Source organism: Teleopsis dalmanni, chromosome 2 (genome assembly GCF_002237135.1).
Source record: "Teleopsis dalmanni isolate 2A chromosome 2, ASM223713v2, whole genome shotgun sequence".
In the NCBI taxonomy this organism is placed as follows: Eukaryota; Metazoa; Arthropoda; class Insecta; order Diptera; family Diopsidae; genus Teleopsis; species Teleopsis dalmanni.
The window spans coordinates 120,032,633-120,060,057 of NC_051847.1; the positions used below are offsets into that span (position 1 = coordinate 120,032,633).

Sequence of the window (27,425 nt, forward strand, 5' to 3'; positions counted from 1 at the left end):
TCCTTGACATAAAAAGTTTCTTAATACTAATTATGAAAATGGTAAGACTTTACTACTATTTCTCAGCTGAATAGTATATACACATATATCGTATAACTCACAAGAAATTAATTTGAGAACTTCATCATTCAACATAAAACACAGCATCGTGTAGTTCTTAACATCAACCACCTATTTTCATCAGCTAAAAATTAATCAGATCACGTACGGTTGTGATTTGGGACAGCACCTGTCTATCCAGCTGCCTGTCCGCCTTTCTCTCTAACTGTCTGTGAGCTTATCAAAAAGCTAATTTTACGACACATACCAAATAACGAACGGCACAAATAACACATGAGTAGCTTTTTAAGAAGATTGGCATAAAAAGTGAAACCATGTAATGACGCCTTCCATTTACACCACAGCGAAAACCTGTCGTAAACCACATAAATCCGTTGTTGGCTTGCTAGTTGGCTAGTTTGCTGGATGATTCACATTACACGGGTAAAGAATAAAATAGACAAACAATTTTCTACGAATTATATGGGTTCTGTACATTCATGAGCACATAAGTGTGTGCTCCCCGCAAGCACATGCCCATATATATTTCAAGTAAATAAATTACGTATACGCCACTGTGTTCCTATTTACCAACAAAATAGATAAAAATGCAAGGAAAGTGTTGGAAAAATTATAACGAAATCGGAAGCAGCGAAGCAAATGTGACTTGAGAAGCCAAAAGCCTAGCCAAACACAGCCAATAAAACTGATTTACAATAACAACAAGCAGCAAGCAACAAACAACAAACAGCTTCAACACATCGGACAATATAAATTCCTATTCCTATTTTATGATTTGCAGTTAGAGAAGTTACAAAGACCGCAAAACTCCTTAGGGAATTTACTCCAACAAAAGCAACAACAATAAACAAAGCACATCAAATTGCAGTCACAAGTACACAGACTTGTTCATTTCTTGTTCGGATTGCTTGCTTATCTGTAAATTCCTTTGATATTGTGTGGGTGTCAGTCTTCCTTGTGTACTGTTGCTGGTTCATCACAGTGACAACGACTTTAGTGTGCATCAGTTAAACTTTTGTTTTTGTTAGAAATCTTTGAGCAGGACGTGATGCGCTAACTAGCCACATCTGCACGTCAGATTCTAACTGGAAATTGAATTTCCTCAATTACAGATTACAACGTTTACTTATCCTCAATCATCGTTTTTTTATGGTTTCTGTCACAACACCCAAGTGTGTGCAGAATACAAGTAACCATGCTTTCATTTTTGCACAGATTCTGAACAAATAGCTAGAAACTTTAAACAAAACCCAAAAAAAATTAGGATTTAAGAAAAACCAGAAAACACAATTTGAAACTAATAGAATATATTAGCTTGTCCACTTCCAGAGAGAACGAAATGGAAAATAATTTTCTTTCGAAATTTTGGTACATAAAACAAAACTAAATATCCAACCTCACGTCATTTTCTCAACCACATCTACTAAACTATTTGATAAAGAGATAGACTTAAATTATATTTCATCAGTTTTAATTTGGTGTCCACACCTATATTCACTAATTAAAACTGGAGCCCCGTTACCAACATAGTAAATCGACAAATTAAAGAGATTTTTATTAAATTCAGTAGTATGCTACTGATGAAGACCATAATTCATCAGGTACTGTAAATGAATATAATGTGAGAAGGCTGCAGCTATGTAAAGTAATTAACTCTAATCTTATATGAGTATAAGATATATCTTATCTTATACCTTATCTTATATCACTTCTAATCGAGAGTTTTTAAACTCACCCAATAGCCGCTTTAATCACATTTTACTCCAGACATGCTCAAATACAAGTAATCTATTCATAGAAATAATAATATTGAAAGTGAAATATTCTTATTAATCATCCGTTAAGTTACATTATTAAAGTATACTAATAAGGTATACAAAAGGACTGCGGTAGTCAACATACAGGCAACGCCAAAAGGCAGGATTCCCTCATTCAAGTGAAGTTGAACCAATATACAACCTTGACTAAGTTCTTAATTTGCAAAATCACAGCTCTATCAGGTTGATAAGAAAATAGAATATTTTTAATCTTCTATTAGCGAAAGATGAACATTGGCAATGAAGCTAAAACATGGATCTCTGATTCTCTTCAGAGCCGCTAACTACTACATTTTATGTCCAATTTGATTCAAGTTTATCTAGAAATCAGACAGGTTTTTTTATCTACCAAAGTTTTGTACTCCTACAAACAACTAATAATTATTACGCAAGACCGTGCATATGTAAAAGAACCTAAACTGAAACAGCGGTATATCAGCTTCCTTCCCTTTATTTTCACTTCTGTAGCATCGTTCCTCCTCGTTTCATTTCCTGATATGCTCATATTTCCAGCTGGTATTTGCAAAAGACCTCGCTAGAAACATTCTTCATAATTGGTTGTATATAAATATGCAATGGTATTAGTAGATGTGGGTATTCACCAGAGTTCGTATTTGCGTACCCATGAGCGGCTTATTTCGGCTCATTCTGCTCACGGCTCATGAGCCGGCAATAAATTCTTTTCATACGATGGGTGACGCTCACGAGCGAGCCCAACTACAGAGCTCTCGCTTACGAGCAAGAGCCGCCATTAAGTTATAAATGGGCTCACGCTGGTGAGCAGCTCTTCATTATGAGCCAATTATGGGCTCATTGGCTCTCGCTCTGGTATTCACGTTGCAGTTTTTCTTCGTTTTTCAAAACGCAGGTCAGCTAACACTGCAAACTAGTTTTCAGTGGAAATATTCTCAATTGCAAAATTATTGCGATTGCATCATTATCTATCAATATTTAGGCAGTGTGCGAATTCTATTAAATTGAGGTAAAGTAAATTGAAATTTCCTGAGGATTTTTTGCACTGCACTTACGTAAATATTTATTTATTGTACTTATTTATTATTTTCGGTTAAAAGTTTTCAAATTTATTTATGTATTTATTAAACATCTTATAAAATTTTCACAATGATAATACCTAAATTAACTAATTTACCCTACTCGAAATTCTGGTAAATACCAACATTCGCTACCATACCGACATAATTTACTATTTCCCTCAATTAAGTCGAACTCGCACACGGCCTTAATGGGTTTTAAGTCTATTTTTTATGACTTTTAATGTTCAATTCACACATGAGCTTAACTTACTCATTTTACACCATTAACCACAAAACATCGAGATATATGTACTTAAAATAATGAGCAGCTAAAGCGCTGCTTTAATATCTTATATTCTCCGCATACAATCCATTACACTTTATTTGCATAAAGTCCCAAACACAGTTGCTTCTAATCGAATCAGTTTGGAAATGTAAATTTTTGTACAAATAACAACTTTCGTTACTCCTTTTTATTTTGTTCACTTCACTCCAAAGCAAATCTTTTTCCAATCACTATTCAATACTATTTAAGTACAAGTATGTGTGGACAGCTGTTGAACATGCCTTGTCCACTAGTGCTAACGGTTTTAGTATCAGCACAAACAACAACAACTCCAACAATAGCTGTTAGCAACTAAAGCGATGATTGCAATTGCAAAATTACTTTAACAGAAACTTTTTGCTGAGATCCAGAGTGGATACTTGCAAGGGAGAAAACAGCACAAAAGTGTGCATCAGAGCAAATAACAAGATTTGGCGCTTGGTTTTCGATGCCAATGCATCAATCCTTTTTTTGTATTTTTTATTTAAGTTTGTAATAAGGACACCCAAAAGAAATAAAGGAAAACTTTCGGTTTATTGATTGAAGCAGAAAATTTGATCATAGCTTGGAAAATAAAGTTGAATGTGTAATTAAAAAAAAATGTTTGCTGTGCCACGAAAATTCTTCATTGAAGTATTTATTTTTGTTAGTTTAACATCAGTTCTTAATAAAAATTCCTTTTATGAGGAGCAGTCAAATGGTAATATGAAAAAATTGTAACCTTTAATAGCACTTATCTATCAATGGCTTTATTATCATTGTGCTGTTTTACTAATGCTTCCTTAACGGCGTTTAGATATTTAGTTACACTTAGTTTTTGTGAAAATCCGTTTGGATTCTCTGCTAAGTGCAAAGCATGTGCTAAAAGTGGTATTTTACGTATACTTCGTCCACTTAAGCCGCTGCTCTGCTCTACTATTTCCTCAATTTGCTGTTTATAGCCAGGAAACAATTCTACTTCTTCCAATATTTCTACTCGCATCAACTCTAGAAGTACTGTTTCATAGATTTTCCTGATGGCTTTTTTGGTGGGCAAACCAATATATTGCTTTACATCAGCACGATCAATAAACGCGTCATCAATTGTCTTTGCAAGATTGGATGTAGCTAGTATTAACACATTGGGATATTCCTTTATACTATCTAATTGTGTAAGCAAAGCATTTACTACACGCATTGCATCTTTAGGTTCCTGTGAAGACATCGAATCACGAGCAAAAGCTAGCGACTCAACTTCGTCGATTAACACACAAACTAGATTATCTTTATTCACAACGATTTCACGTATCTTGGAAAACAAACTCATTACCAATTTACCACTTTCGGAAAACCACTTAGAAAATAAACTATGACTGTTAATTTCTATTAAATGCGTGTGACGATATTTCTTTACACTTCTTATAGCAATTTTTTGTGCTAATGCTTTGCAAAGGCTAGTCTTGCCAGTGCCTGGTGGTCCGTGTAACAATATAAGACGATTGCAGGCTATCACATTTTGATTAACATTATGTTCCGAAAATAATAAAGCAGAAAATGCAAAATTCAATAACTGAAATTAAATGAAGTTAATACGCGTAAGACCGAGCTATTTATATAATCACCTACTTTTTCTTTTAGTCCCTGCTCATAAATTAATGTTTCCCACAAACCAACAAAGGCTGTTGATGGCAATATCCAGTGATGAAAAGTTGGCACAGCGTCCATATCACCTTGGCCATCTATCTCAAATAACTCAGTTTCCATAGGCCGATTAATGGCCGAATAGAAATGAAAAATAAGATTTTGATCGATATTATCTATTATCAACTGTTAAGTGAAAAAATAATAATTAATAATGTTGACACTAACGACAAATTAACTCACTTCGTCTTCTTCAGTATCACAATCAATATAAACAGATTTAACTAAATTCAATTTATTATTTTCTAACAAATTTGATGGAAAACATTTGTTTGGAGCAGGCTTTTCAGTTTTAATCATATCCGTCAGCAAAGTCTTTAACGTGGACTCCTCGGAAGCTGTTGTCCTACAAAGGATTTCATAGATTAATAATAACAAAATAAACGTAAACTTACCTATCACATCGCACGAACTGTACCTCCACATGCACAACATATCTTTCAGTACCATTATTCATTTTTAAAGAAATAATTTAGAAAAAATTTACAATAAAATATAGTAAAACTGCGTTTGCTTTAAAAAGTTGAAGTAAGCGCCAATATGAGAGATAATTTATAGCTTCGCAGGGTTGTATTTTGTGGTAATATAAAAAAATGTTTAGAAAAAGTATTAATTTAGGAACTGTAGTAATATCTCATGGTTTAATTTTTTTTCGAAAAAGAGTTTTAGATTTGTGCTTACTCATATCAGATATATTAAAAATATTTAAAAAATTCGATATTTACAGGTCTAGTGAAAACAAACTATAATTTGATTTTATAAGCATTTTTAAACAATATGCAAGCAAGCACTTCTTTTCAAGAAGACAATACATCTCATAATTTAAAAAAATTTTAGATTTATTTTCTGATGCTTCAATGTTCAATTTTTATCATCAAACAATTATCAAACAAAAACAAATACAAGTAGAGTATTTAATGCTTTAATGAAATTAAATTTATTGCAGTACGTTCCACGAATAATTATATTATTTTTTACAATAACAAAGTCATTCATGTTATCGATTGAAATAAAAAACAACACATTTTGGAGACAAACATCGAACTCAAACTCTAGTTTAATATTACTGATTGAAGAGTATATTAGTTTAAGCGACATTAACTTTGAATTTCTGGTAAAACTGACAGCTCCTTCATAATGCACCACAATTCATCGCATAATCGGATAAACGACAACATATGAACTTTTTTGGTTTTTTTTTATTATTTTGTTTTTTTTATTTTATTGTTCATATCAAATGAAGTAGATACTATTAGCCAAAAGTAAATTTGTGTTAACACATTAGCCACATTTCAAATAATTATTATACAATCAGTTATTACAAAAATATATATAAACTGAAGATAACAAATTTTTATAGAACGATTTGCCATTACCTATAGGTAAAATAATAATACATTTCTTATTTAAAAAAAAAGTTCGTTATTGTTTGTTGCCGCCTTTGTATCGCTTGTAACTGGCTAGCGATTCTAGTTGATCCCAGGACCACGGGACCCAAAAATAGTTACCCTATAATATACAGCGTATTGTAGAAGTTTTTGAAGCATTTCGCGTAATTCAGAAAAATATAAATAGGCACCACACACAGATCAAGTTGCAACTCATTCTTTTGATATACTTTTCTCAGAAGCAAAGTACACAACACGCCTATAAAAAATATAAACAATAAAAGTATATCAATAAAAAATAATTGTTAAAATCAAAGCATTCTTGCAGCTTTAAGTTATGGAAGCGCAACATTAATAATATTATAAATGCCCCCCCGACACAAGAATATAAGGTGAAACACAATCATTTGTAGAAATAAAAAAACCCAGTGCATTGCTAAACCACACATTTTACACTCATTTACATTTACAAACAATAGATTTTATTAGTTAATTCTTAATTTTAAGCATCTGAAGTACCCAATAAGGAAGTTTTAGTATTTAATTGTTGATTCTAAGAAATAAGTATTAAATTTCTTATGTGCGAAACGTCTTTTCGGATCTTTTTTACTATTAGCTGGCGTTAAGTTTGACATAAGACCTGCTTTTTGAGCCATTGTAACCATCATGGCAATTCGCTTTTGTTGTCGCCGACATAAGCCTTTTAGTAAAAGAAGACATTTAACAGATCGAATAAAATTTAAAAATTGTATATCTACCTGTGATGCGCTGGGGTAACATACAACCATCTGATCTTACATATTGCGATAGTATAAGCACATCAGTATGTTTGATTTCTAAGCCCAATGTACATTCCGGACAAAATTTACTCTGACAAACCTCTTTCAATAGTTTCTGAGCGCGCGGCGATGGTAAATTTACACCTTCTACTACCAATGCATTATTTTCAGTTCGTTCGTTTACTAAAACGTAAATATATTAATTAGCAAATTAAAATAAAAAAAGAAATGTTGAAAGGTTATGAAACGAATGAGCACTCACTTTCTTTAACTAAGTACGGTACTGTTGTATTAAAATTTCTACTCGTTATTATGCCTTTAGGAAAAAGACGAACAGTCCTTATAATTACTGACATTACTTTTATTTATATAACTAAAGTTTATGTCAAGAAATTTAAAAAATATTAAACACAAATTCCTCATGCAACAAAAACCGCAACAGCTGATTTCCTATTTTCAATTTATGTGAGAATTCACAATAGATTTACTCAAATCAGAGAATAACTTTATTGCTATGTGACTCCTCACTACTTAACTTATTTATAGCGTTATATTCATATACCAATATGATGATAATTATTAATTATGAAGAGTGGAACTACTGAAATTTATTTTGTAATTACATTGCTTTGAACAAAAATTTAATATACTAAAATCGCAATTATTCTGTAAATCGGTTACATTTTGTTTGCAATAAAGATATAACGTAACTAATGCAAACGATTAATTTATATCTTTAATCATATTAGTATATTTTTATATAAAAATGAATTATACCATTTATACTTTGTACTAATAGTATGTTCCCATTGCCTTCATTAAACCAATTCATTTAATTTAGCTCCCATAAGGGAAATTACCTCATACATGTCGAATGTAATATGGCGTTTACACTGGCAGAAAAAGGCCATTTGAAAGTGTTTACATTCGTTGTATTTAATTTGTTCTCATTTTAAACAGCTGATTTTTCATCTTGTCTGCTGAAAATGAACGTCATTCATACAGAATGTGATGAAATGAATCGCATTCGCGCTTGATATTTTGTATGCAAGAATAAGCCATTCACTTCTCATTTTTAATTTTTACCCAAAATGAGCCATTACCGGTCAGTGTAAATACCGTATAAGACTGCAAAACATTTTTTTCAAATGAGAAATTATCAATTTTTCACATATTTATCACATGAAAATATATATAAATAAACAAAAAACTAGAGGTAAGAATTTTTTAACAATTTTTGTTGTGTTATAAATAATATATATAATTGGTATATAAAAATATATAAATAAGTTAATATATCAAATAAATATTTGATATCATTATACAATATTATATATTACTTAACAAATATGAAAGAAACACATATACAAAATAGTGTTGTCACAATTCGTTTGTGTATATTTCGTTATTCGGTTTCTACTGCTTCTATAAAAATATATACAATAATTAATAAAAAATTTTTATACATATTTTATGTTGCTAAATACGAAATTCTTTATGAAATGAAATAAAATTAGCTTAATTTAAAAATAGTTCACATATTCTATTTCAGTTTGTATTTTAATTTTGATAGAATCATTTCAATTTACAACTCAAGAGTTGGCACAGTATGGCACGGACTCATAATCATGTGCGGCAAAAATAGTCCACGACTATTTTCAAGCATCAGAGGAAAGTTGAATTGGAGTATGTTAGGTGGATATAATAAGTTATACCATTTGTATAATGGTATAATATATATAATTGTCCCATAAATGTCATTGTAGATGCGCATACATGTATAATGTAATTATCTTTTGAACCCGTATATAGTTATTGTGAATTTTTTAAAATTCTCTCCAAGCAGAGCTAAAATATTTTCTTCTTTTTTTCGCTGTTTGTCTTGTTTCAACTAATGTATGCTTCCACTTTCAGAAAAATTCTACACATTTTTATTTGTTTTTGTTTTGACTGTATTTATTACATATTTGGAATCGCTCCAATTTATTATTTTCTTTCAACTGTAAACTCAAATTATATGTTTACTTAAATGTATTTCTAAATTAATCTTCTAGTTTGCTTGTTAATATATCGTACTACTTTTGCAATACAAATTTTAGAAGTATCAAACAAATTTTTTTTCCCTAAACATGGAAATTATTTAATCTGGCGTTTACACTGGCCGAAAATGGCTCATTTGAAAATGAGTTTACATTTGTTGTAATTCATTTGTTCCCATTTGTTTTTTCAACTTGCCTGTTGTTTTAATTTTTTGCATAAAATGTTGCATGAAGGTTAAATATACCTTCAAACCTTGCAATACTGAAACTGAAAACATATTTTTTACTTCAATTAATTAACTTTTGAGAAGCAGAAATTCTAAAAAAAAGTGTATCGTTTTCAAGGAAATGCAACCACCAAGCATTTGTTTACCTTTTTTTGTAAATATGTTAAAAATAGCTTTATCAAACTGTCAAAATACCATAAAAAGCTTTTATTTAGAGTATGTTTAATGCATTCCTTTACATGTGGAACATATTTGGAACACATTCGACCCTCCTTGGAACGCATTCATACAGAATGTGAACCAATGGATATCATTCGTGCTTGAAATTTTGTATGCGAATATGACCCATTTACTTCTCATTTTCGAATTTTGACTGAAATGAGCCATTTGAGGCCAGTGTAAATGCCGCATAATAAACTTATCATATAATAAGGTACAAGACGTACCATTTTATAAAAAATATTCTTTCTAAATACATAATGTTACATATAAAATATATTCGAAACAGCAGATATGTTACATTCTTTCTTTCGTTAAACGCAGAGTCCATTGTTTGAAGAATATTAACATTTTCCGATATAACTTGACTAAAAATGATTTATGTTACGTTTGCACTTTAATAACCGCAGACCTGAGCAGATATTAAAATATTGCTCTAATCTAGTTTTTAGATTGTAAATTAACAACAAAGAAATAAAATTTCCTTTCGGTCAAAATTTTTTTAACGATAGTGTCTTTCTCTGCAAAACTGCAAATAGCTTTAAATAAACTAATTAATTGTTGAATATCTTTCTACGATATATTATCTAATATTCATTGACTTTTTTTTAAACAACAAATAAGTTAAATAAAAGTATATTTCAAATTTGTATAACAGTTATTGTGAATGTTTCAAAATTCTCTACAAAATTAATAACCAAGCAGTACATATTTCGAATTTTGTTTCGCCGTTTGTCCTGTTTCAACTTACGTCTAATTCCGTTTACAGAAGCAATCTACACTTAAATTTCTCTGTAATTTATCATTATCCGTTTTATTTTTGACAAGTTGTGTGCATTTCTTCCAAGCAGGAGGTGAAGAGGTTATATTTTATATTTCGGGTCGTGCTAAATTTTTTTTTGTTTAAACTGTAAGTATTAATATTAATTTTTTCAAATTTATCTATATATTTTTAATTTAATGCATTAATATTATAATAATCTTATGTGTGATGGAAGAATGTGAACTAATTTGTGAAATAGCAAAGTTCAAATAAAATGTGCGTTTGCACGCTTTTACGCATAATTTGTAGATGCCTTTAAACGTAATTAAATGAATATAAGAATTTAAATTAATAAGACTTAGAGGAACAATTTACATTTTGTTAAATATAACAAATTTTGTTGTATAATTAAGTCGCCACATTTTCAACAACGTGACTCATAGTCATATAATTTCTCTTTGTATTGTTCAATAATCAAACAAAGACTACTTTTTTGAAACTTTAAAACTAAAGTTTTATTTATTTAAAAAGGTAACTTATATGTGAATATAAGTCGTAATTGAAAATAAAAGAATTGTGATTTTATTCTATAAAAAAATGGTAGGTTTTCTATATGCGTTTCTGAATTTCAGTATCAAAAGATTACATACCTACAAAACCACTTCAAAGTACAGTTAAATATTTGCCCTCAAAACATTTTTTTTTTCGCATTTGAAACGTTATTGATAACGAAAATTTCAACAAATTTATACATATTAAATTTTATGTGCCGTTAACATAATTTCATCATGATCATAATTTTCATGCACCCTATAAAAATAGTTAGTATTATGAACATTTAATACTTTAAAATTGATATGACACAAGAGGTATAATTGACATAAAATATTCATTGTGAAATATTTTTTTTTTTATATAAACTGAGAAACTATTTACATATTACACACACATTTTGTTTTGATATTATTATCTCTCAGCGAATTGAGGTCAATGTGTAGTTAAGAAAAGATTCCATTAATCTGTAGTATAATAAAAGTATACTACAGTCACTAGGAATTTTTGTCAATCTTTGTGTTGTAACCATGTCCGTTAGTGGGATCTATAAATTATATAATAGCTGTAGTAGAGAGTAGATATAACTTAAGGTATAGGTGGTATTATTGAATATAGTCCATATTCAAATGAAGAAATCTGGGCACAAATTAATAGGACTGAAATTAGTTTGTTTGGATATGAAAATAAATGAACATCATTAAAAATAAAACTGTAGTTTTGGCACACATTGGAGATAGATAGGCATATTTATGCATAACAAGTAACTATTTAGCATTTCATATAGACTTTAATTGGTTCTAAACTATTTAAACAAATTTAGTTTAATTCCGTTTAGGACACTATTAAATTAAAAGGATCTTGGATTATATAACAGCATAAAATTTATACCAAATAAGTGCCATAAATAGATTAAAATTTTCTTTTCCTTAAAACAAAAAATAAGTGTCCAAAACCATTTTGAGTTGCAGTTGACACAGTCTTATTTCTAAATATTTCAAAAGAATTACCCTATCTTTACAAAACTGGTAACTAAGTCTTGTCCTAATTTTTCGAATTTTTTTTTTTTAAATAGATACACAAATAGCGTAAATAAAATCTACGTTAACTTAAAATTTTACAACTATTGTAACATATTATATGTATTGTAACATATACAATAAATATTAAAACACATGCCATATACTACATGTTTAATTTTAAGTTACTTATGAAGGACACTATTAAATTAAAAGGATCTTGGATTATAAAACAGCATAAAATTTATACCAAATAAATGCCATAAATAGATTAAAATTTTCTTTTCCTTAAAACAAAAAATAAGTGTCCAAAACCATTTTGAGTTGCAGTTGATACAGTCTTATTTCTAAATATTTCAAAAGAATTACCCTATCTTTACAAGACTGATAACTAAGTCTTGTCCTAATTTTTCGATTTTTTTTTTTAAATAGATACACAAATAGCGTAAATAAAATCTACCTTAACTTAAAATTTTACAACTATTGTAACATATTATATGTATTGTAACATATACAATAAATGTTGAAACACATGCCATATACTACATGTTTAATTTTAATTTGCTTATGAAAATGGAATCGTTTATTTGTTTTTATATACATTACCTAGAAATGTTTTTTTCTTAAATTTAAATACAAAGTTAATTTTTAAATATATAATATTATCTGCAAACATACTTGTCACACATACGTTTAAATAAAATAGTAAGGTCGGTTATGACTTATTGTAGCGTGCGCTACATAAAGATCAACTCGTTAAACGAAAATGGCGTCTTCCTCAGATCGGCAGAGATCGTGTACTTATTTTGTCTTGTCACATTTTTTACCACAATATCGTTTCTTACCGTTCGTTTGCCGTCATTTCATAAAAAGAGTTTGGAGAGTAAAGTGCCGTGCGCATATTTTTTTTATACAAATTATTTGACTTTAATATATTTATTTATTTTTTTTATCTACAAAAAAGAATTTAAAACATAGTTTTGCAACTAATTGTGATATTTATATTTAGTTTTTATATTAAAAATATTAAGTAACTAAAATTAAAACTTTAGCAATTGTGTGCGTGCGTGTCAATTTTGCAACAAAAAAAAACCGGATATTAAAAGAAAGCAAATTTTTAGGTGAAAAGAGGAAATCTGTAATACATTTGCACTTGAAATTCCAACAGTTTAAGGTTAATTGAGTTATTTTACTTAATTTTTTTATTTATAATTTACAAATCGATTATTGAAAATACAAAGTGAAAAGGTCACAACATATTACTTTTTACGGAAGTCTAAATTAAAACTGCTTTAAACAATTTATCATAATTAAATTATATATTTCCGCAGCGTAAATCTGTAAGTTATATGCAAAATATATGTATAATGTAAAAAAATTAAGATTTTTCGTCATTGAATTTAAAACACTTATTTTTACAAAATGGTGAATATTTTGCTCGCCTGGGTTTCGTCGTGTTGACCTGTTTTATGCATATATATATATATATATATATATATATAGTATATAGCTAATATATGAAATTTCTCTTCGTTTTTTTTTTTTTTTGTTTTAAATATTTTAAATAGCTTTCACACTTTCTACTGGTAAATCTGAACACATGGCACAAAGTGGAGTCGACTGATATCAGCAATCAATACTTTGAGGTTAAGGTTCGGTCATACGAGTCGAAAAATACCCAATGATATTTTTCAATAAATAATATAAAACAAAATTATTTATTAATTAGTCTACAGTAATTATTAATAAATAAATAAAAAATTTTAATATCTTTTACACAATAGTGTAAAATTTTTAAGAACATATCAGCGGCACCACACATGGATATGCCAGATCTATATAGAACTGGTGCGCGACATATGTTGAACACACCACAGAACAGAAATCAATATCTCTTATTGAAGCAATAAGAGTGAGAACGGTTGATCCCTTTGTCCAAAACATGACAGAAAAATTGTGTGAAATTCCTTTTCAACATTAACTAGATATAATATATTTAGGAAAAGATCATAGCATAATGAGACGTAGACCTATTTTGAATATTTAAAAAAAAAATTAGATCACTAACATATATAGAATAACATATTGTACCAGTTGAAAAGTAATAGATGTTCTATAAATTCGTATATTATGTTAACTATCTAAATCTCGGTTGGGGTATGATTTTCTTCACCCATATTTTAACTGTGAATTTTGTAAAGATCAGCAACAGTGAAATCGAATTGTAGATTGGATTACATTATATTTATATTTCATAACCTTTATTATTAAGACTTATGGTATCTAGAACTAAGTATGAGTTGTAAAAAACATGAATGCGTTACTAGACTTCGTGCAGTGTGCGATAGATAGGGAAAAGGTTGCTAAGAGAAATATATGAAGAAGAAAGGGAGTCTTACATAGGCTACAAGACGAATTGTACATATTTGCTGGTATATTCCCTGTTAAAAGTGATGAGCGACATTTAATCGTATTGAACGACAAGTTAGACCATAAAGTAGACACTTTTTATGGTCACTTTATATTTGTAATTCATTTCATTCCTTCTTGCTATATAAATCCATATAAGCTCCAACAACAAGAATAATATGAAAACCAGGGTGAGAATAATATGAGAAGGTATATTGTGCGGTATGAGAGAAAAATATGTGGACGTGGGTGTGGGTGAGTGCTAATTCAGATAACGTCAACAGGGACAGTAATAGCAATATCAAACATCTACATAATTGATGTCTTCTTAATGCAAAATGCGTTTTATTTTAGCTTTTAAATTCTCTCTATATATCTAAAAGTTCATAAAATTTGTCTTTGATTTAACTAGTATTTCAATTATTTGAAATTTATTCAAATCTACAGTTTATGAAGGTAAAAGTTAACTAAAAAAAGTTATTTGTGTTAAAAAATCACTTTAAAGATGTGATATTTCCCATTGCCTTGAAGGTAATTCAACAATTGGGTGAGCTACCCTTCTTAGGTGGTGTTAGACGAGTGGCTTGGGGAAACACTGCAGCAGTTGTCATAATCTAATATTATGTTCGTTGTTATTATTATACCTTTTTTTCTATTAATATAAGTTGATTCAGATTGATAAAAATTTTTTTCAAACAAAATGATTAATATTTTTCCATATATTTATTATTTAAAATACTTAAGTAAAGATTTCAAGAATTAAAATATATTTACGTATTATTTTTATTATCTTTCAGCAAATTATTGTATGAGTCAGAAAACTGAAAGACCAGTATTATCAGGTCAGCGCATCAAGACCAGAAAAAGAGGTAATATTTTCGAATTTATTTCTATTTACATATGGGGATTTTTTTTAACTTAAATTATATATCATATATATCAATAGATGAAAGAGAGAAATATGACCCAACAGGATTCCGTGACGCGGTCATTGCAGGTCTTGAAAAAACTGAAGGTGACTTGGAGCAAATATCCAAATTTCTAGACAGCGCTGGTAATAAACTTGATTATCGTCGTTACGGCGAGGTTTTATTTGATATATTAATAGCTGGTGGTTTACTCGGTAAGTGATAATAATGTAATACAAAAATTGTTGCAAATTTAATTAATTTTTGGTATTTTTTTTTTAACCAATAGTCCCTGGCGGTTCAATTTCTCAAGATGGTGAAAAACCACGTACAAACTATTGCATCTTCGAAGCAGAAGAGAATATGGAAGCTATGCGTCAGCATGAGCAGGTAAATGAATAATTACTGATGAAACATACAAATAAACAGTGGCAATGTTAGGAAGCGCTTTTATCAAAACTTCCAGCGCCACTTTTAATAATTAAATCTGCATCTAATTAGAGCCAATTATTAAGTTACAAATTATAATAATAGGTGTCACATGTATGCTAGACTAAACGAAACATTAAACTTGACTTCGTTTTAAGCTAATAATATCGCATATCGAAGATTTCAAATGTTTCAACAAAAATTCTTATTAAAATATCTTTTTTTTTATTTGTTTAAAAATTGATTATTTATAAGACGAGAGTTAAAATAATTTAATTAATTATATGTTTTTCATAGATATTCGTTTATCTCATGCGAAGATATAAGTACCTCGAGAAAATGTTCGAGGAGGAGATGAAGAAAGTGTTGGTCTTTATTAAAGGGTTTTCTCCAAGTGAACGAACAAAACTTGCGCGTATGACTGCGCTTTGGATAGGTAAATATATGATTTGAACTAAAATTTATATACATATAATATGTAAATGTATGTCAACTAATGGGAATTCAGTTTCTACGAGTTTTGATTTGTAGAATCTACGTTTAAAGTTGACATAGCATATTTTTTGAACGCACAAACTTTTGCTTCAAATAACTAAAGCAAGAGTCTTTGTTCAAAAACACTTATTTATTTTTTCAATAAACGACAAAATACCAACTTTTGGGAATTCAGTTTTTACAGAATTCTTAAACTGTAAAAACATGTTAAAAGTTGGTAAATAAAATTTTAAATGTACTGACATTTAAGTTGTATTAATGATATAAATGTCATTGTTTTAAAGACATAGTAATTGATTTTATATTTATTTAATTAAAGCAGTGCTTATGGATACTTAACATATATTAATTTCTTAATTTTTTTGATTATTTTATTACAGTAAATGGCTCTGTACCACCAAATGTACTGTTGGTTCTAAATAATGAACATTTAATTAAGGACGGTATTGCTCTAGAATTTCTCGTTGAGCTATTTGTTACTTTTAAGCAAGAAAAGGGCATTGCATATCTGGTACAAGCTCTAAAAAAAGGTGGTCTTGAAAGCAAGTAAGTAGTTACAATATAAATAAAATACAGTATTTTATGATTACGTAGTTTGTCATTTGTCATTTGCACACACGATCCTGGCATTCGATTATAACTCCAAATCATTGTCATTGGAAAAGTTGTGCTAGAATGAATCAAAATGATTTTGGGTGTCTTGATTTCTAATTGATAGAATTTTTAGACAATAATCATAGTAACATTTAATATTATTTCTACCAAATTGAATGTTGTACAAGAGATTTTGTTTGTTTATATAATAGTAATTAAAATGGGATGTAATTCTGTTTCATTAAAATAATTAATTCAATTCAAATAAAGAATTAGTCTTTGTTTATTGTTACAGATATAAAAAATTATTTTTAGCTTAATTCAATCAAAATTATTAACTATAATGCTTTAGTTAGATATATATTTTTTAGTTTTATAAAACAATCGTAAGCGCCATTAGCCTCTTCAATTTAGCACAATATATTTTATAGTTACTGCTATATTACATTCACATAATCGTTAGTGTTGTTGTTGTAACTCATAATGGAAGAGCGGTGAGAAGAATTGGGTTCTCATAGCTACGCAATTTTGGCCGCACATAGAACCATAGCGTTTGCCAAAATAGTTGGTGGTGATTAGTTTCCAAGTGTTAGGTCATATCCAATTTGTTAGGAAAAAATAAAGTAGATAATAAAATATATCTGCATCACAATAATGAGCTTTAAAATGTATTATAATTAATATATTTTCTATACAAATGTTAAAGCCAAAATTTAATTAAAAATTAGACAATTTATTTTTCAGTTTTTATAATTACTGTCTGAATTTTTAATTCATATATGATGTTTTCAATAACTTTTCTGAAAAGTTTATATTCTAAGAAGATAGTTCATACATATATTGTGTTAATAATTTTAGCTCTATCACCGATTACCGATATCACCGATGATTAAGTTACATTCAAATCCATTTTGGACAAAACAAAAAAAAATAGTAACATTTAAAAAAAACGGATCAGTAGAGGGATCCATTGTAAGAATAAAGTGTTGTTTAGGTCTGTTAGAAAATCAGCTTTTCTAATTTATTTCTGAAAGTTTGTGTTAAAACAATAATAAACAATAAAAAAACAAATTAAACCATCTATAAAATAAAATAAGATTTTTCAATATTTTAGATAAATAAACATTAAATCTTTTACAAACATTTGCATATTGGAAGCACGGAAAGTTTCAGGAAGAAACTTATGTACATGAATTAATTTCTTTAATTAACTTTCCAAGAAAAATTGGTCTTATATTTAATTCGCAAATAAACGTGCTTTATTTGGGTGTCGATTTAATTCCAAACAAGTTTTAAATTTTCTACAAATTATACAGAAAAAAAAATCACTAAACTATTCAAATATTTATTAACACTTTCTCCCTTACTAAATCCTTATCATTTAAAATACTAATACTATTAAAACACTAATAAAATATATATTAATTTACTTGTAGACTCATGGACTTTTTCCCACCAAATAAACGCACTGAAGATTATTTAAAACAAGTTTTCCTTGAAAAGGATCTAACTGAAATAATAAAACTACACAAGGCTCAGGCAAGCCAAGAAGCAAAACGTGAATTGCAACAAACTTTAATTGACGACATTAATGATGAAAAAGCACACTCAGAAATAACAGCAAATATCAAAGATTTTGCACTGAAATCTAACATTCCCGATCATGAAGTTATTATAATTGTAAGTGTTCATTCTTCATTTGTTTTAAATTAACTAAACTATACATTGAATATATCTAAAAACTAAGGGCGGGTACGATAAACCCGGTTAAATCATTCTTTAGTTAACTTACGTATTTTCTTAACCTGTGGATGCGTCCATTAACAACTATTTATTCACTATGGATAGTTAACCATGGTTATTAAAAATTATAGCAGTTATTGTTTTGCTTTTTAACTAGTCTTAAATTTTAAATTATATTGATTAGAAAATACATCAATTCATCGGTTAACCAGTACTTGAAATTAAGCGGAAAAAAGGTGAAAAAACCGATGCTATATATGAATAGTACTATTAAATATAAATCATGAAGACAACTCTTTCGCTCGTTGATTCGCGTATACAACCAGTGCTTAACATCAGAATAAATAAAAGGTATGCCCACAGTTCAAATAAACTACACTCTTTCGCTACAGTAGTGGACAACTCTCAATGTAGTTCACTTATGGCGTAGAATACAGTAGTCAAAAAATAAGCAAATCATTTAAAGAAAAATTTCTGTATAAACATTTTCAATTATTATTTTTGTTAAGAGATGTGGACTGCAACTGTCAGATCTATATTGTGTGGTCTTCTGGGTTTAGTGTAGGTCTCTCAAGCTCTTCCGTGAGGGTATATATTCACAGGAATCTATTCCGTTTGTGCATTAGCGCAGGGCATTCTAACAGCACATGTGTGACTGATTCTTCATTCTCTTTGCAGAATCTACAGTTTGCATCCGTATATATCCCCAGTTTTGATAAGGTGATATTTTAATTTACAGTGCCCTGTTAGGATTTCTGTGATGATTCTATGTTTTTCCTTTGACAAATCCGCACACTCCTGGTATCTCTGATTGTTATAGGTATCAATAAGTGATTTAAATTGTTTTAATCCTGGAGTAATTAATCCTCAGTAATCTTTTTATAACTTTTCAATGTAAATAGCTTAATGTAGAAATCTTCCATGATAACTCATTTATAATAATTTCTGCATTTTTCAGATTTGGTCTACTATAATGTCACTCGGCGAATGGAATAAAAAAGAAGAACTTGTAACTGATCAAGCAGTAAGGCATCTAAGGGGCTACTGCCCACTTTTACAAGCTTTTGCTTCAACTGATCGATCCGAATTGGCACTTATATTGAAGGTGCAAGAATTCTGTTACGAAAACATGAATTTTATGAAGGCTTTCCATAAAATAGTTTTGTTGTTTTATAAAAGTAAGTTATAAACAAATTGACAATATTAAATTTTATTTGTAATTAATACTGTATTTTATATTTTAGCTGACGTACTTTCTGAAGAAATTATACTCAAATGGTTCAAAGAAGCGCATTCGAGCAAGGGCAAGATGCATTTCTTGGAACAAATGAAAAAATTTGTTGAATGGCTACAGCTCGCTGAAGAAGGTGAGTGTGAACTAATTAATTTTAGAATTAAAATTAAAGTGTTAAGCAGAAGGCAATATTTTGAGAATAATTTTGATTAATAAATACATACTTATCAATTTTGTTGTACCATATTGCCAGACTAATATAATTTGTTTTGCTTGCCTAATTATTTTTTTACTATAGATACATTAGGCCAATGAAAATTATGACAAAATAATATTAAAACTATTGATATGCATTTCTAAATTTTAAAATTTAAAATTAATTGTTCTCATAATTATTTTGAAGTAACTAAATGCTAGAAAAATGTGCATTAATTTTGGGTGTCTAACTTCCTAAAATTTCATGGATTCGATTAGACAAATATTAGTGCTACATATCACAAATAGAATATCTAAAAAAAGGAATAAAATAGATTTGAACAATTACTATTAGATTTAATTTAATTATAATTATATAATATATATATATATATAAAAAAAAGTCGATTCAAATAATTAATGATTTATTATTTTTATTTTACAGAAAGTGAATCCGAAGATGAGCAAAAAGAAAAGGAACAATTTTGGCAAATATCTTAAATATGTAAAAGAGTTTTTTTCGGCGAAACATAAATTTAAGTAACAGTTCTCTATAATAACACTCAACCTCCTGATTTGACGAAAAATAGATTTATATAATTAATTCTCATGTAATAAACCAAACCGTTAAAAAAAAAATCGACTCGCTATATAGTTATATCATTTATATATAAGTTGTGTAAGTATATCTTTAACAATGCATGAATTTAAATGCAATTATTTATAATATACACTAATATATACAACACCGTATTTATATAATATATCTATATGTATATATATATATTATATAATAGTATATTTATATAAATGTTTCAAACAAAAGCTATTCTAAAAGTTAATTTGAATTGTATTTGGGTATTGTTCAATAATTATATTTAAAAACAAAAACAAAAAATAAAAATAAAATTCCTTTTGGATGTTATATAAAAGAAAGAAAAAAAAAATACATTAATTTTTAATTATATAAATTGCCAAATTAACAAAAACCAACCAAAATCCGTAATCAATATTAACCAACAGAGTTTAGAAAAGGTTAAAGAACTTTTACATATTATGTTTTCTACTGATATATAATTTTAATTAAATGAGATTTTATGAGAATTTTAACTGAACAAATGCTAAAACACCGTAAGTTCATCCATCATAAATATGTAATTTATATATAAGAAATAAAAAACAAACAAAAATTAAAATATGAAGTTAAAATATATATGTAAAAATATTGACTAAATTATTATATGTAGCGGAAAAAGATTTTAAAAATAAAATTATATGCAGAACAAGCATAACATATATATATCGTATTCTAAAAGAAACAAAATAAAAATAAAATTAACAATTACAACATACATATGAATCATAAATGATTGGTTTTATTTTATATATAAGCTAATAGAAATAGAAAAGCTGTTTTTTATATTAATAATAATTATAAATGATTTAGTATAATCATATCTTTTGCGATCAGGTTATAATGGTAAAAGTTCCACATAGACTTTCTAAGATGGGTAGCATTTTTAGAAGCTTATAATGCCAAGCATTTTACTATTTCTCTCCTGAAAATGAGAGAAAGAGAGTTGCCTTATAATAATTAAGAATTTTGCCTTTGAATGAGCGCAACTTAAGTAGTGCAATAAGAGCAAACGTGCCAAAATGGACATTAAATCAAAGCAAAACAGGTTATGTGATGTTATAGTTCAACAACTATTAGATTAGAAGACTATCTGTATAGTTATAGAAGTAGAATAACTGATCCATAATATATGTAATTATTTCTTGTTCCAAATAGAAGACATTTTCTCTTTAAAACATTCAGGTGAATAACTCCTGAGTAAGTTCCAAATGAAGCACAAACAATAGAGTGATGTTTACAATGTTTGGTTAATGATAAACTATTTGTAGACCTATCTATAGGATAGACAAGTTGATATAGCTTAAATTACAGTTACTGTAACCCATCACGTTTAATTGAATAACCGACGAGGTCCATATCTAGATACAGTACGACCTCGCTTTGCGTCGTAGATACGTTCCAAAATATCGCGACTCAAATTGAAACAACGCAAAGTGGATTGCTGTTTTCTATTGGAAATCATAAAAACAACGAAGATACGTTACCGTATTTTTCATTCAGTCCTTAAATGTTAAAAAAAGAAGAATATTTAAATAATAAAGCAAAAATAAAACTTTATTAATTCGTTTAAAAACATAAAAAAGACTAGAAATTCAACCAAAAATTAAAAATAGATATAAAAAATAAATAAATTATAAAATTACTTGCACTTCTTTCGCTATCAGGACCGTTTTTTGAAAAAATTTCCATTGCTTCGTCAATTAGATTCATTGCTTTAGAAATTTGCTGTGAAGTTAAATTTTGACTCTTACTTATATCTAGCGAGCTGTCTTCTTCGTTAGCGATTTTCAAATCCAGTTGCATCAATTCCTCATTAGACATTTCTTGGTTATGAGCTAGCAATTCATTTATGTCCACTTCATCCATCCCTTCAAAATTGGACTCTCTTGCTAAGTTAGCAAGAATTTTCTGAATAATAATAAAAAAACATCTCATTTCGCAATCGCAAAACAACGCAATTCGAGAAAACAACGACTCACAGCGAAAATAAGTCTTAAGGCTCAATTAGACGGTAGGTAACGTAAGAAATTAATTCGAAGCGAAATGCACAACTAACCAAACCTGCGTACTTGATAGGAACGAAATAAATTAAAACTGTGTACTTTGTTTATTTCGTTTATATCAAACACACAAGTTTGGTTGGTTGTGTATTTCGCCTAGAATTAATTTCTTACGTTACCTACCGTCTAACTGAGCCTTTAATTCAGTAACGACGCAACCAAAAACAGAAATAAGACATGTAATTTGCCTCTGTTAAAAAAATCAAGAATTCTGAACAGGTACTCGGAATGGGTAAACATGGTGTCTGCAATTTATTGACTTTTTTAATAAATATTCGTTATCAAATAAATTTTGAATTTGTGCGGCAGTTATTGTGAATGATTCGAAATTCTCTACAAAAGAAATAGCCAAGCAGGACACACTTTAAATTTTGTTTCGCTATTTGTCCTCTTTTAACTAACGCATTTTTACTACTCACTGAATAGTCTACACCACACATTCTTTTTTTGTAGCTTATCAGTTTTTGTTTTGTTTGTGATAGTTTGTATTTATTTCTTAAACACCGTGACATTTTTTTGCGTTGTTTGATCTGCGATTACAAATGTTAATTGTTTAATTTCTTACATTTTTAAATTAAGAATCGTTTAGTTTGCGTGTTTTAACATTTTAATAATCTGGTATATTAACTGGTAATATTAAAGAAGCAATTGACGATTCTCCTAATTACATGTTTTGTTTTGATATGGTTTTTTTTTGGATGAATATAAATAAATATATTTATTTGGAATTAACATTTTCCTTTAAGCTAGTCAAAAGCATTGTTTAGAATTATGTTCGTTTAAAATAATTCAACCTTCATATATTTTAAATATATATATAAAATGAGTTTATTTGTTTACTATTGCAATTGTTTTATGTTTCCCCATATATGAAGATTTGTGGATTTATATTTCCTTTCCATTTTCCAATCACACACACTAGGCATTCAAATTTCTTGTACCACACTCCACGGACGATTAAAATCACTTAAGAAGTGGATAAGTACGGTAAATGAGTATGTGCATTGATAATTCTAACGACCAACAAAAGTAGTTATTGCATAAATATTTTTACCAGTTACTGAAACGGGTTCTTAATTAGAACAGAAGACATGTATAGGTATCATAAAGGTAACAGGTCCTTGAGTGTTATGATCTACAATTACTAGAGACTCGGAATAAATTAAGCCTTTACTGGGTTCCGGGTCACAGGGGAGTTTTGGGAAATGAACAAGCTGATAAGTTAGCCAGAACTGAATCAAAAACTGCTTTCACAGGCCCTCAACCGTTTTGTGAGTTAAATTGGGCCACTACAAAACAAATTATTAAGAAGAAGGAAAATCATATGTTGCTGGAGTACTGACAGAAGAATTCTCAGGACTTAGACAAAGCACTGATAAAACCGTACTCCTACAAAAACGTCCTTAAATTCTCAAAATGTAATTTAACGTTGATAACGGATTTCATTACAGGTCATTATGGCCTGAAATATCACCGTCATAAATTAAAATTATATGCTAATTCGGAGCAGATTATGCCTCGAAGATGATGAAACTACTATGCATATTCTTTGTCCAACTTTAATAACCCAGAGAAGAAACTGGTTTCGTGTGGAATTTCTGTCACCAGAACAGATTAAGAGCTCTTCTCTAGATTTAGTTCTAGACTTCGTTCACAAAACTTTAAAAGGCTTTGTGTAATCAATTGTGAAATTGGTACAATAGGACTCTTCTGGCCGTAGTACCGGCTGTTGTGCGAATTTAGTTGGACAATGCATGTCCACAAGTTAATTAACTTAGACCTATTAGTATTAGTATTTGGCGAGTTTGAAAATTTCACTTCAGCTGTACCCAGAAAAGCTTTAATCTTTCCCAGATGGATATTTGACCAATCAAATTCGTTGATCAATTCTTTGTGGAAAATTTTTCTCCTACATTGTATAGAAGCAGCACACTCTCCTAGGATATTTAAAGATATTTCTGTCTTGCATACATAGTCTGAAATCTTTAATTGCTGTCAGACCACTTGTGGTTAGCTTTATTGGTAAAGTAACATCATATTATGTTTAAACGTAACATAATAAAAATGTTAACAAGTTTCGTTCTTAAGCTATGAAAGTTGGAACAAAATCAACATTATTTATTTTTAGCACAAAATATAACAAAATTGCTTTGTCATTTTAATTTACATAATTCATCGTAACTGAATTTTTTGTACATGTGCTCTTCCTTATTTAGATGTTTAATTTACGCTCTGAACCGATCACGAAGATAGACGTTCTATATGTTCAATTAGGTGTTTGAAGTATTTGCCTTTTGAAAATAGTTCTTTGTATCTGATTATTTGTAAATAATTTTTTGAGACTGTAAGTACCAAGAGTTGAACTTGTGCCCTGCCAAATTTGAAGTCAGAGTCAGTGTTAATTATCCAACTGACCTAAACCCGTGCTTTAATTTTGTGTTCTTACTTAGAGGTTTGTTAATTTATTCTGAAAGTTCATTAACAAATTCAGATATTGTATTATATTAGAACGAAATCATAAGCCAGCTGTAGAATAATTGAAATAATTAATTATAGTTAGTTTTAACTGTTAATCTATAATAATAAGTTCCTTCTATATCAAAATAGAAAATAATTTAAACAAAAAGTTTTACGATTTAAAAACGTATTTTTGCCATAGAGAGCCACTTAACAAATTGCAACAACATAGCCTAATGTTATCCTTCTACATTGTATAATATTCTCTAAAAATTTCTTCAAGCTCGTTTGAATAGCTTCTGATTGCAAAGGAAAATCTTATTAAATAAAATTTCATATCGATATAAATGTGATACAAAGTATAGACGTAAATATGTATTTTTTTGGAATTCAGTTTATTTATGCATTTTAATTATTCTTTAGGTAATTGGTGGCTTCATGTCAAATGTTATTAAAAACCAAAGATGAGTGAAATCTCGGAAAAAATTCGATATGTCTTGCAATTTTACTTTGATAACAGGTGGAACGCGTCGAAGGCGTGTGAAAAAATTTGTGCTGTATACGGTGACGATGCTCTTTCGCAATCAACTGCCAGAAAATGGTTCGCACGGTTTCGTTCGGGAAATTTAGATGTGAAGAATGCTCCTCGCTCTGGTCGACCTATCACAGATAAGGTCGATGAAATTATGGAAAAAGTTCAAATAGACCGACATATAAGCAGTCATGACATCGCTAGGGAATTAAAGATCAATCACAATACTGTTCTAAACCATTTACACAAAGCTGGTTATAAAAAGAAAATCGATGTCTGGGTGCCCCATGAACTGAGTGAAAAAAGTTTAATAAACCGAATTTCTATATGCGAATCACTGTTGAAGCGGAACGAAATTGAGCCATTTTTGAATCGAATGATAGTAAGCGATGAAAAGTGGATCACATATGATACACGTAAACGTTCTTGGTCAGAAACAGATGAAAGAGGAACATTACCAAAGCCAGAATTGACGAAAAAGAAGTTAATGTTATGTATTTGGTGGGATTGCAAAGGTATTATCCATTACGAATTACTACGGCCTGGTCAAACGATTGATTCGAATCTGTACTGCCAACAATTATTGCGATTGAAAGAAGAAATTGAGAAAAAGAGACCGAAATTGATCGATAATAATCACGTTGTGTTTCATTATGACAGCACTAAGCCACACACATCTTTAATGACCCGTCAGAAATTGAGAGATCTTGGCTGGGAAGTTTTAATGCATCCACCATATAGTCCTGACATTGCACCGTCAGACTTTTATTTGTTCCGATCTCTGCAAAACTCTCTCTCAGGAATAAAATTGTCTTCGGAAGAGGATTGCGAAAAACACCTGCATCAGTATTTTAAAGATAAAACACCGGATTTCTACAGAGAGGGAATAATGGGTCTACCCAATAAATGGCAGAAGGTAGTGAGTAAAAATGGACAATATTTAGACTAATCGAAAATATCTTTAAAGTAAATTTTAAATAAAACAAAACAAATAAAACACTAATGGACTCAAAATTGATGTAAAATATGATGTTAAAGAAAGAATATATGTGAAATATATAAATTGCTAAATTAAAGAAAGCTAACCAAAATTCCTAATATAAAAAACAATAACGTTTAACACACTGTAAAAAACTAAAACGTATTATGTTTTCTATGGATGTATAATTTTTATTAAATGAGATTTTAAGAGAATTTTGACTGAACATTGTAAAGATTTAAACATTGTAAATATATATGTATATATATGTAAATCATATAGTTAACTCCTATATATAAAACACAAAATAATTCTTTTATTTTAGATTAAAGCGAAGGGAATTAGAAGTTTTTTTTTATACGTGAAGTATTTTTTTTTGTACCCTGAAGAGAGCTACTGTTTTTTTCTCCCGTTAGGAGAGGGACGTTTGAACTCTATATATAGAATAGATTCTGCGATAGATGACATTTACACTGTCAAGTCCAAAATAAATAAAAATAGTGTTAGTATTTTTTCTCATAAATTAGGTCTTAGCATCTTTCTTCGGCAACCAAATTATTGTGTCTTTCAGGCAGAAATAATAACACAAATGGGTCTTATGCAAGAACATCCTCGAACAGTCAAGCTGCTATTAAGTCTCTAGTAAGCTCTACTGCTTCATCCTTAATAGTTCGAGAATGCCGAGTGTGTCAGTGTCCAGCTCAGAAAGGTACCTGAATATGATGATACTTCGGGTAACTGGTTAGTCACTCTGCTCCCTGACACTCATGTCTCGGAAATTGGAATCCCAGTTGCAACGACCAAGCCAGCAATTAAAGTATGGCTAAACAAACTTTGGCAAATAGTCCCAC

The 27,425-nt window shown here is 29.1% G+C and overlaps 4 protein-coding genes across 6 annotated transcripts; 2 read left to right on the forward strand and 2 right to left on the reverse strand.

Moving 5' to 3' along the window:
• Window positions 1-3,839: 3,839 nt before the first annotated feature.
• On the reverse strand, window positions 3,840-5,585 carry LOC119679790 (pachytene checkpoint protein 2 homolog). The gene is made up of 4 exons (XM_038092331.1): window positions 5,312-5,585; window positions 5,100-5,262; window positions 4,842-5,042; window positions 3,840-4,785 (listed from the first exon to the last, which is right to left on the reverse strand). The coding sequence occupies exons 1-4, from the start codon at window positions 5,371-5,373 to the stop codon at window positions 3,970-3,972; spliced, it is 1,242 nt and encodes a 413-aa protein (XP_037948259.1). The 5' UTR covers window positions 5,374-5,585; the 3' UTR covers window positions 3,840-3,969.
• A 1,153-nt stretch (window positions 5,586-6,738) lies between these two features.
• Window positions 6,739-7,542, reverse strand: LOC119679795 (28S ribosomal protein S18a, mitochondrial-like). Its single transcript, XM_038092336.1, has 3 exons — window positions 7,346-7,542; window positions 7,063-7,266; window positions 6,739-7,004 (listed from the first exon to the last, which is right to left on the reverse strand). Exons 1-3 carry the CDS (start codon window positions 7,437-7,439, stop codon window positions 6,838-6,840), a joined length of 465 nt encoding a protein of 154 aa, XP_037948264.1. The 5' UTR covers window positions 7,440-7,542; the 3' UTR covers window positions 6,739-6,837.
• A 2,672-nt stretch (window positions 7,543-10,214) lies between these two features.
• Window positions 10,215-20,806, forward strand: LOC119679789 (protein krasavietz). Of its 3 annotated transcripts, none has more exons than XM_038092328.1 (10): window positions 10,215-10,478; window positions 15,109-15,180; window positions 15,258-15,434; window positions 15,509-15,609; window positions 15,946-16,084; window positions 16,524-16,689; window positions 18,174-18,417; window positions 19,439-19,658; window positions 19,725-19,847; window positions 20,355-20,806. In XM_038092328.1, exons 2-10 carry the CDS (start codon window positions 15,120-15,122, stop codon window positions 20,408-20,410), a joined length of 1,287 nt encoding a protein of 428 aa, XP_037948256.1. In that variant the 5' UTR covers window positions 10,215-10,478; window positions 15,109-15,119; the 3' UTR covers window positions 20,411-20,806. The 3 variants fall into 3 exon arrangements, with proteins under 3 accessions (XP_037948256.1, XP_037948257.1, XP_037948258.1); XM_038092329.1 differs by lacking the exon at window positions 10,215-10,478 and adding an exon at window positions 12,956-13,076; XM_038092330.1 differs by lacking the exon at window positions 10,215-10,478 and adding an exon at window positions 13,167-13,242.
• Window positions 20,807-23,085: 2,279 nt separating this feature from the next.
• LOC119679791 (histone-lysine N-methyltransferase SETMAR-like) lies at window positions 23,086-26,632 on the forward strand. Its single transcript, XM_038092332.1, has 2 exons — window positions 23,086-23,236; window positions 25,487-26,632. Exon 2 carries the CDS (start codon window positions 25,528-25,530, stop codon window positions 26,542-26,544), a length of 1,017 nt encoding a protein of 338 aa, XP_037948260.1. The 5' UTR covers window positions 23,086-23,236; window positions 25,487-25,527; the 3' UTR covers window positions 26,545-26,632.
• Window positions 26,633-27,425: the final 793 nt, after the last annotated feature.

Excerpts from the sequence above, each read along its gene's own strand:
- LOC119679790 (XM_038092331.1), bottom strand. The coding sequence starts at position 5,373 with ATGAATAATGGTACTGAAAGATATGTTGTGCATGTGGAGGTACAGTTC. Across the intron at positions 5,263-5,311 it reads CAGTTCGTGCGATGTGATAG|GACAACAGCTTCCGAGGAGT; the intron begins GTAAGTTTACGT and ends AATCCTTTGTAG. Across the intron at positions 4,786-4,841 it reads AGCAGGGACTAAAAGAAAAA|TTATTGAATTTTGCATTTTC; the intron begins GTAGGTGATTAT and ends ATTTAATTTCAG.
- LOC119679795 (XM_038092336.1), bottom strand. The coding sequence starts at position 7,439 with ATGTCAGTAATTATAAGGACTGTTCGTCTTTTTCCTAAAGGCATAATA. Across the intron at positions 7,267-7,345 it reads ACCGTACTTAGTTAAAGAAA|TAAACGAACGAACTGAAAAT; the intron begins GTGAGTGCTCAT and ends TTTACGTTTTAG. Across the intron at positions 7,005-7,062 it reads GTTACCCCAGCGCATCACAG|GCTTATGTCGGCGACAACAA; the intron begins GTAGATATACAA and ends TTTTACTAAAAG.
- LOC119679789 (XM_038092328.1), top strand. The coding sequence starts at position 15,120 with ATGAGTCAGAAAACTGAAAGACCAGTATTATCAGGTCAGCGCATCAAG. Across the intron at positions 16,690-18,173 it reads AAAGGTGGTCTTGAAAGCAA|ACTCATGGACTTTTTCCCAC; the intron begins GTAAGTAGTTAC and ends ATTTACTTGTAG. Across the intron at positions 18,418-19,438 it reads ATCATGAAGTTATTATAATT|ATTTGGTCTACTATAATGTC; the intron begins GTAAGTGTTCAT and ends TGCATTTTTCAG.
- LOC119679791 (XM_038092332.1), top strand. The coding sequence starts at position 25,528 with ATGAGTGAAATCTCGGAAAAAATTCGATATGTCTTGCAATTTTACTTT.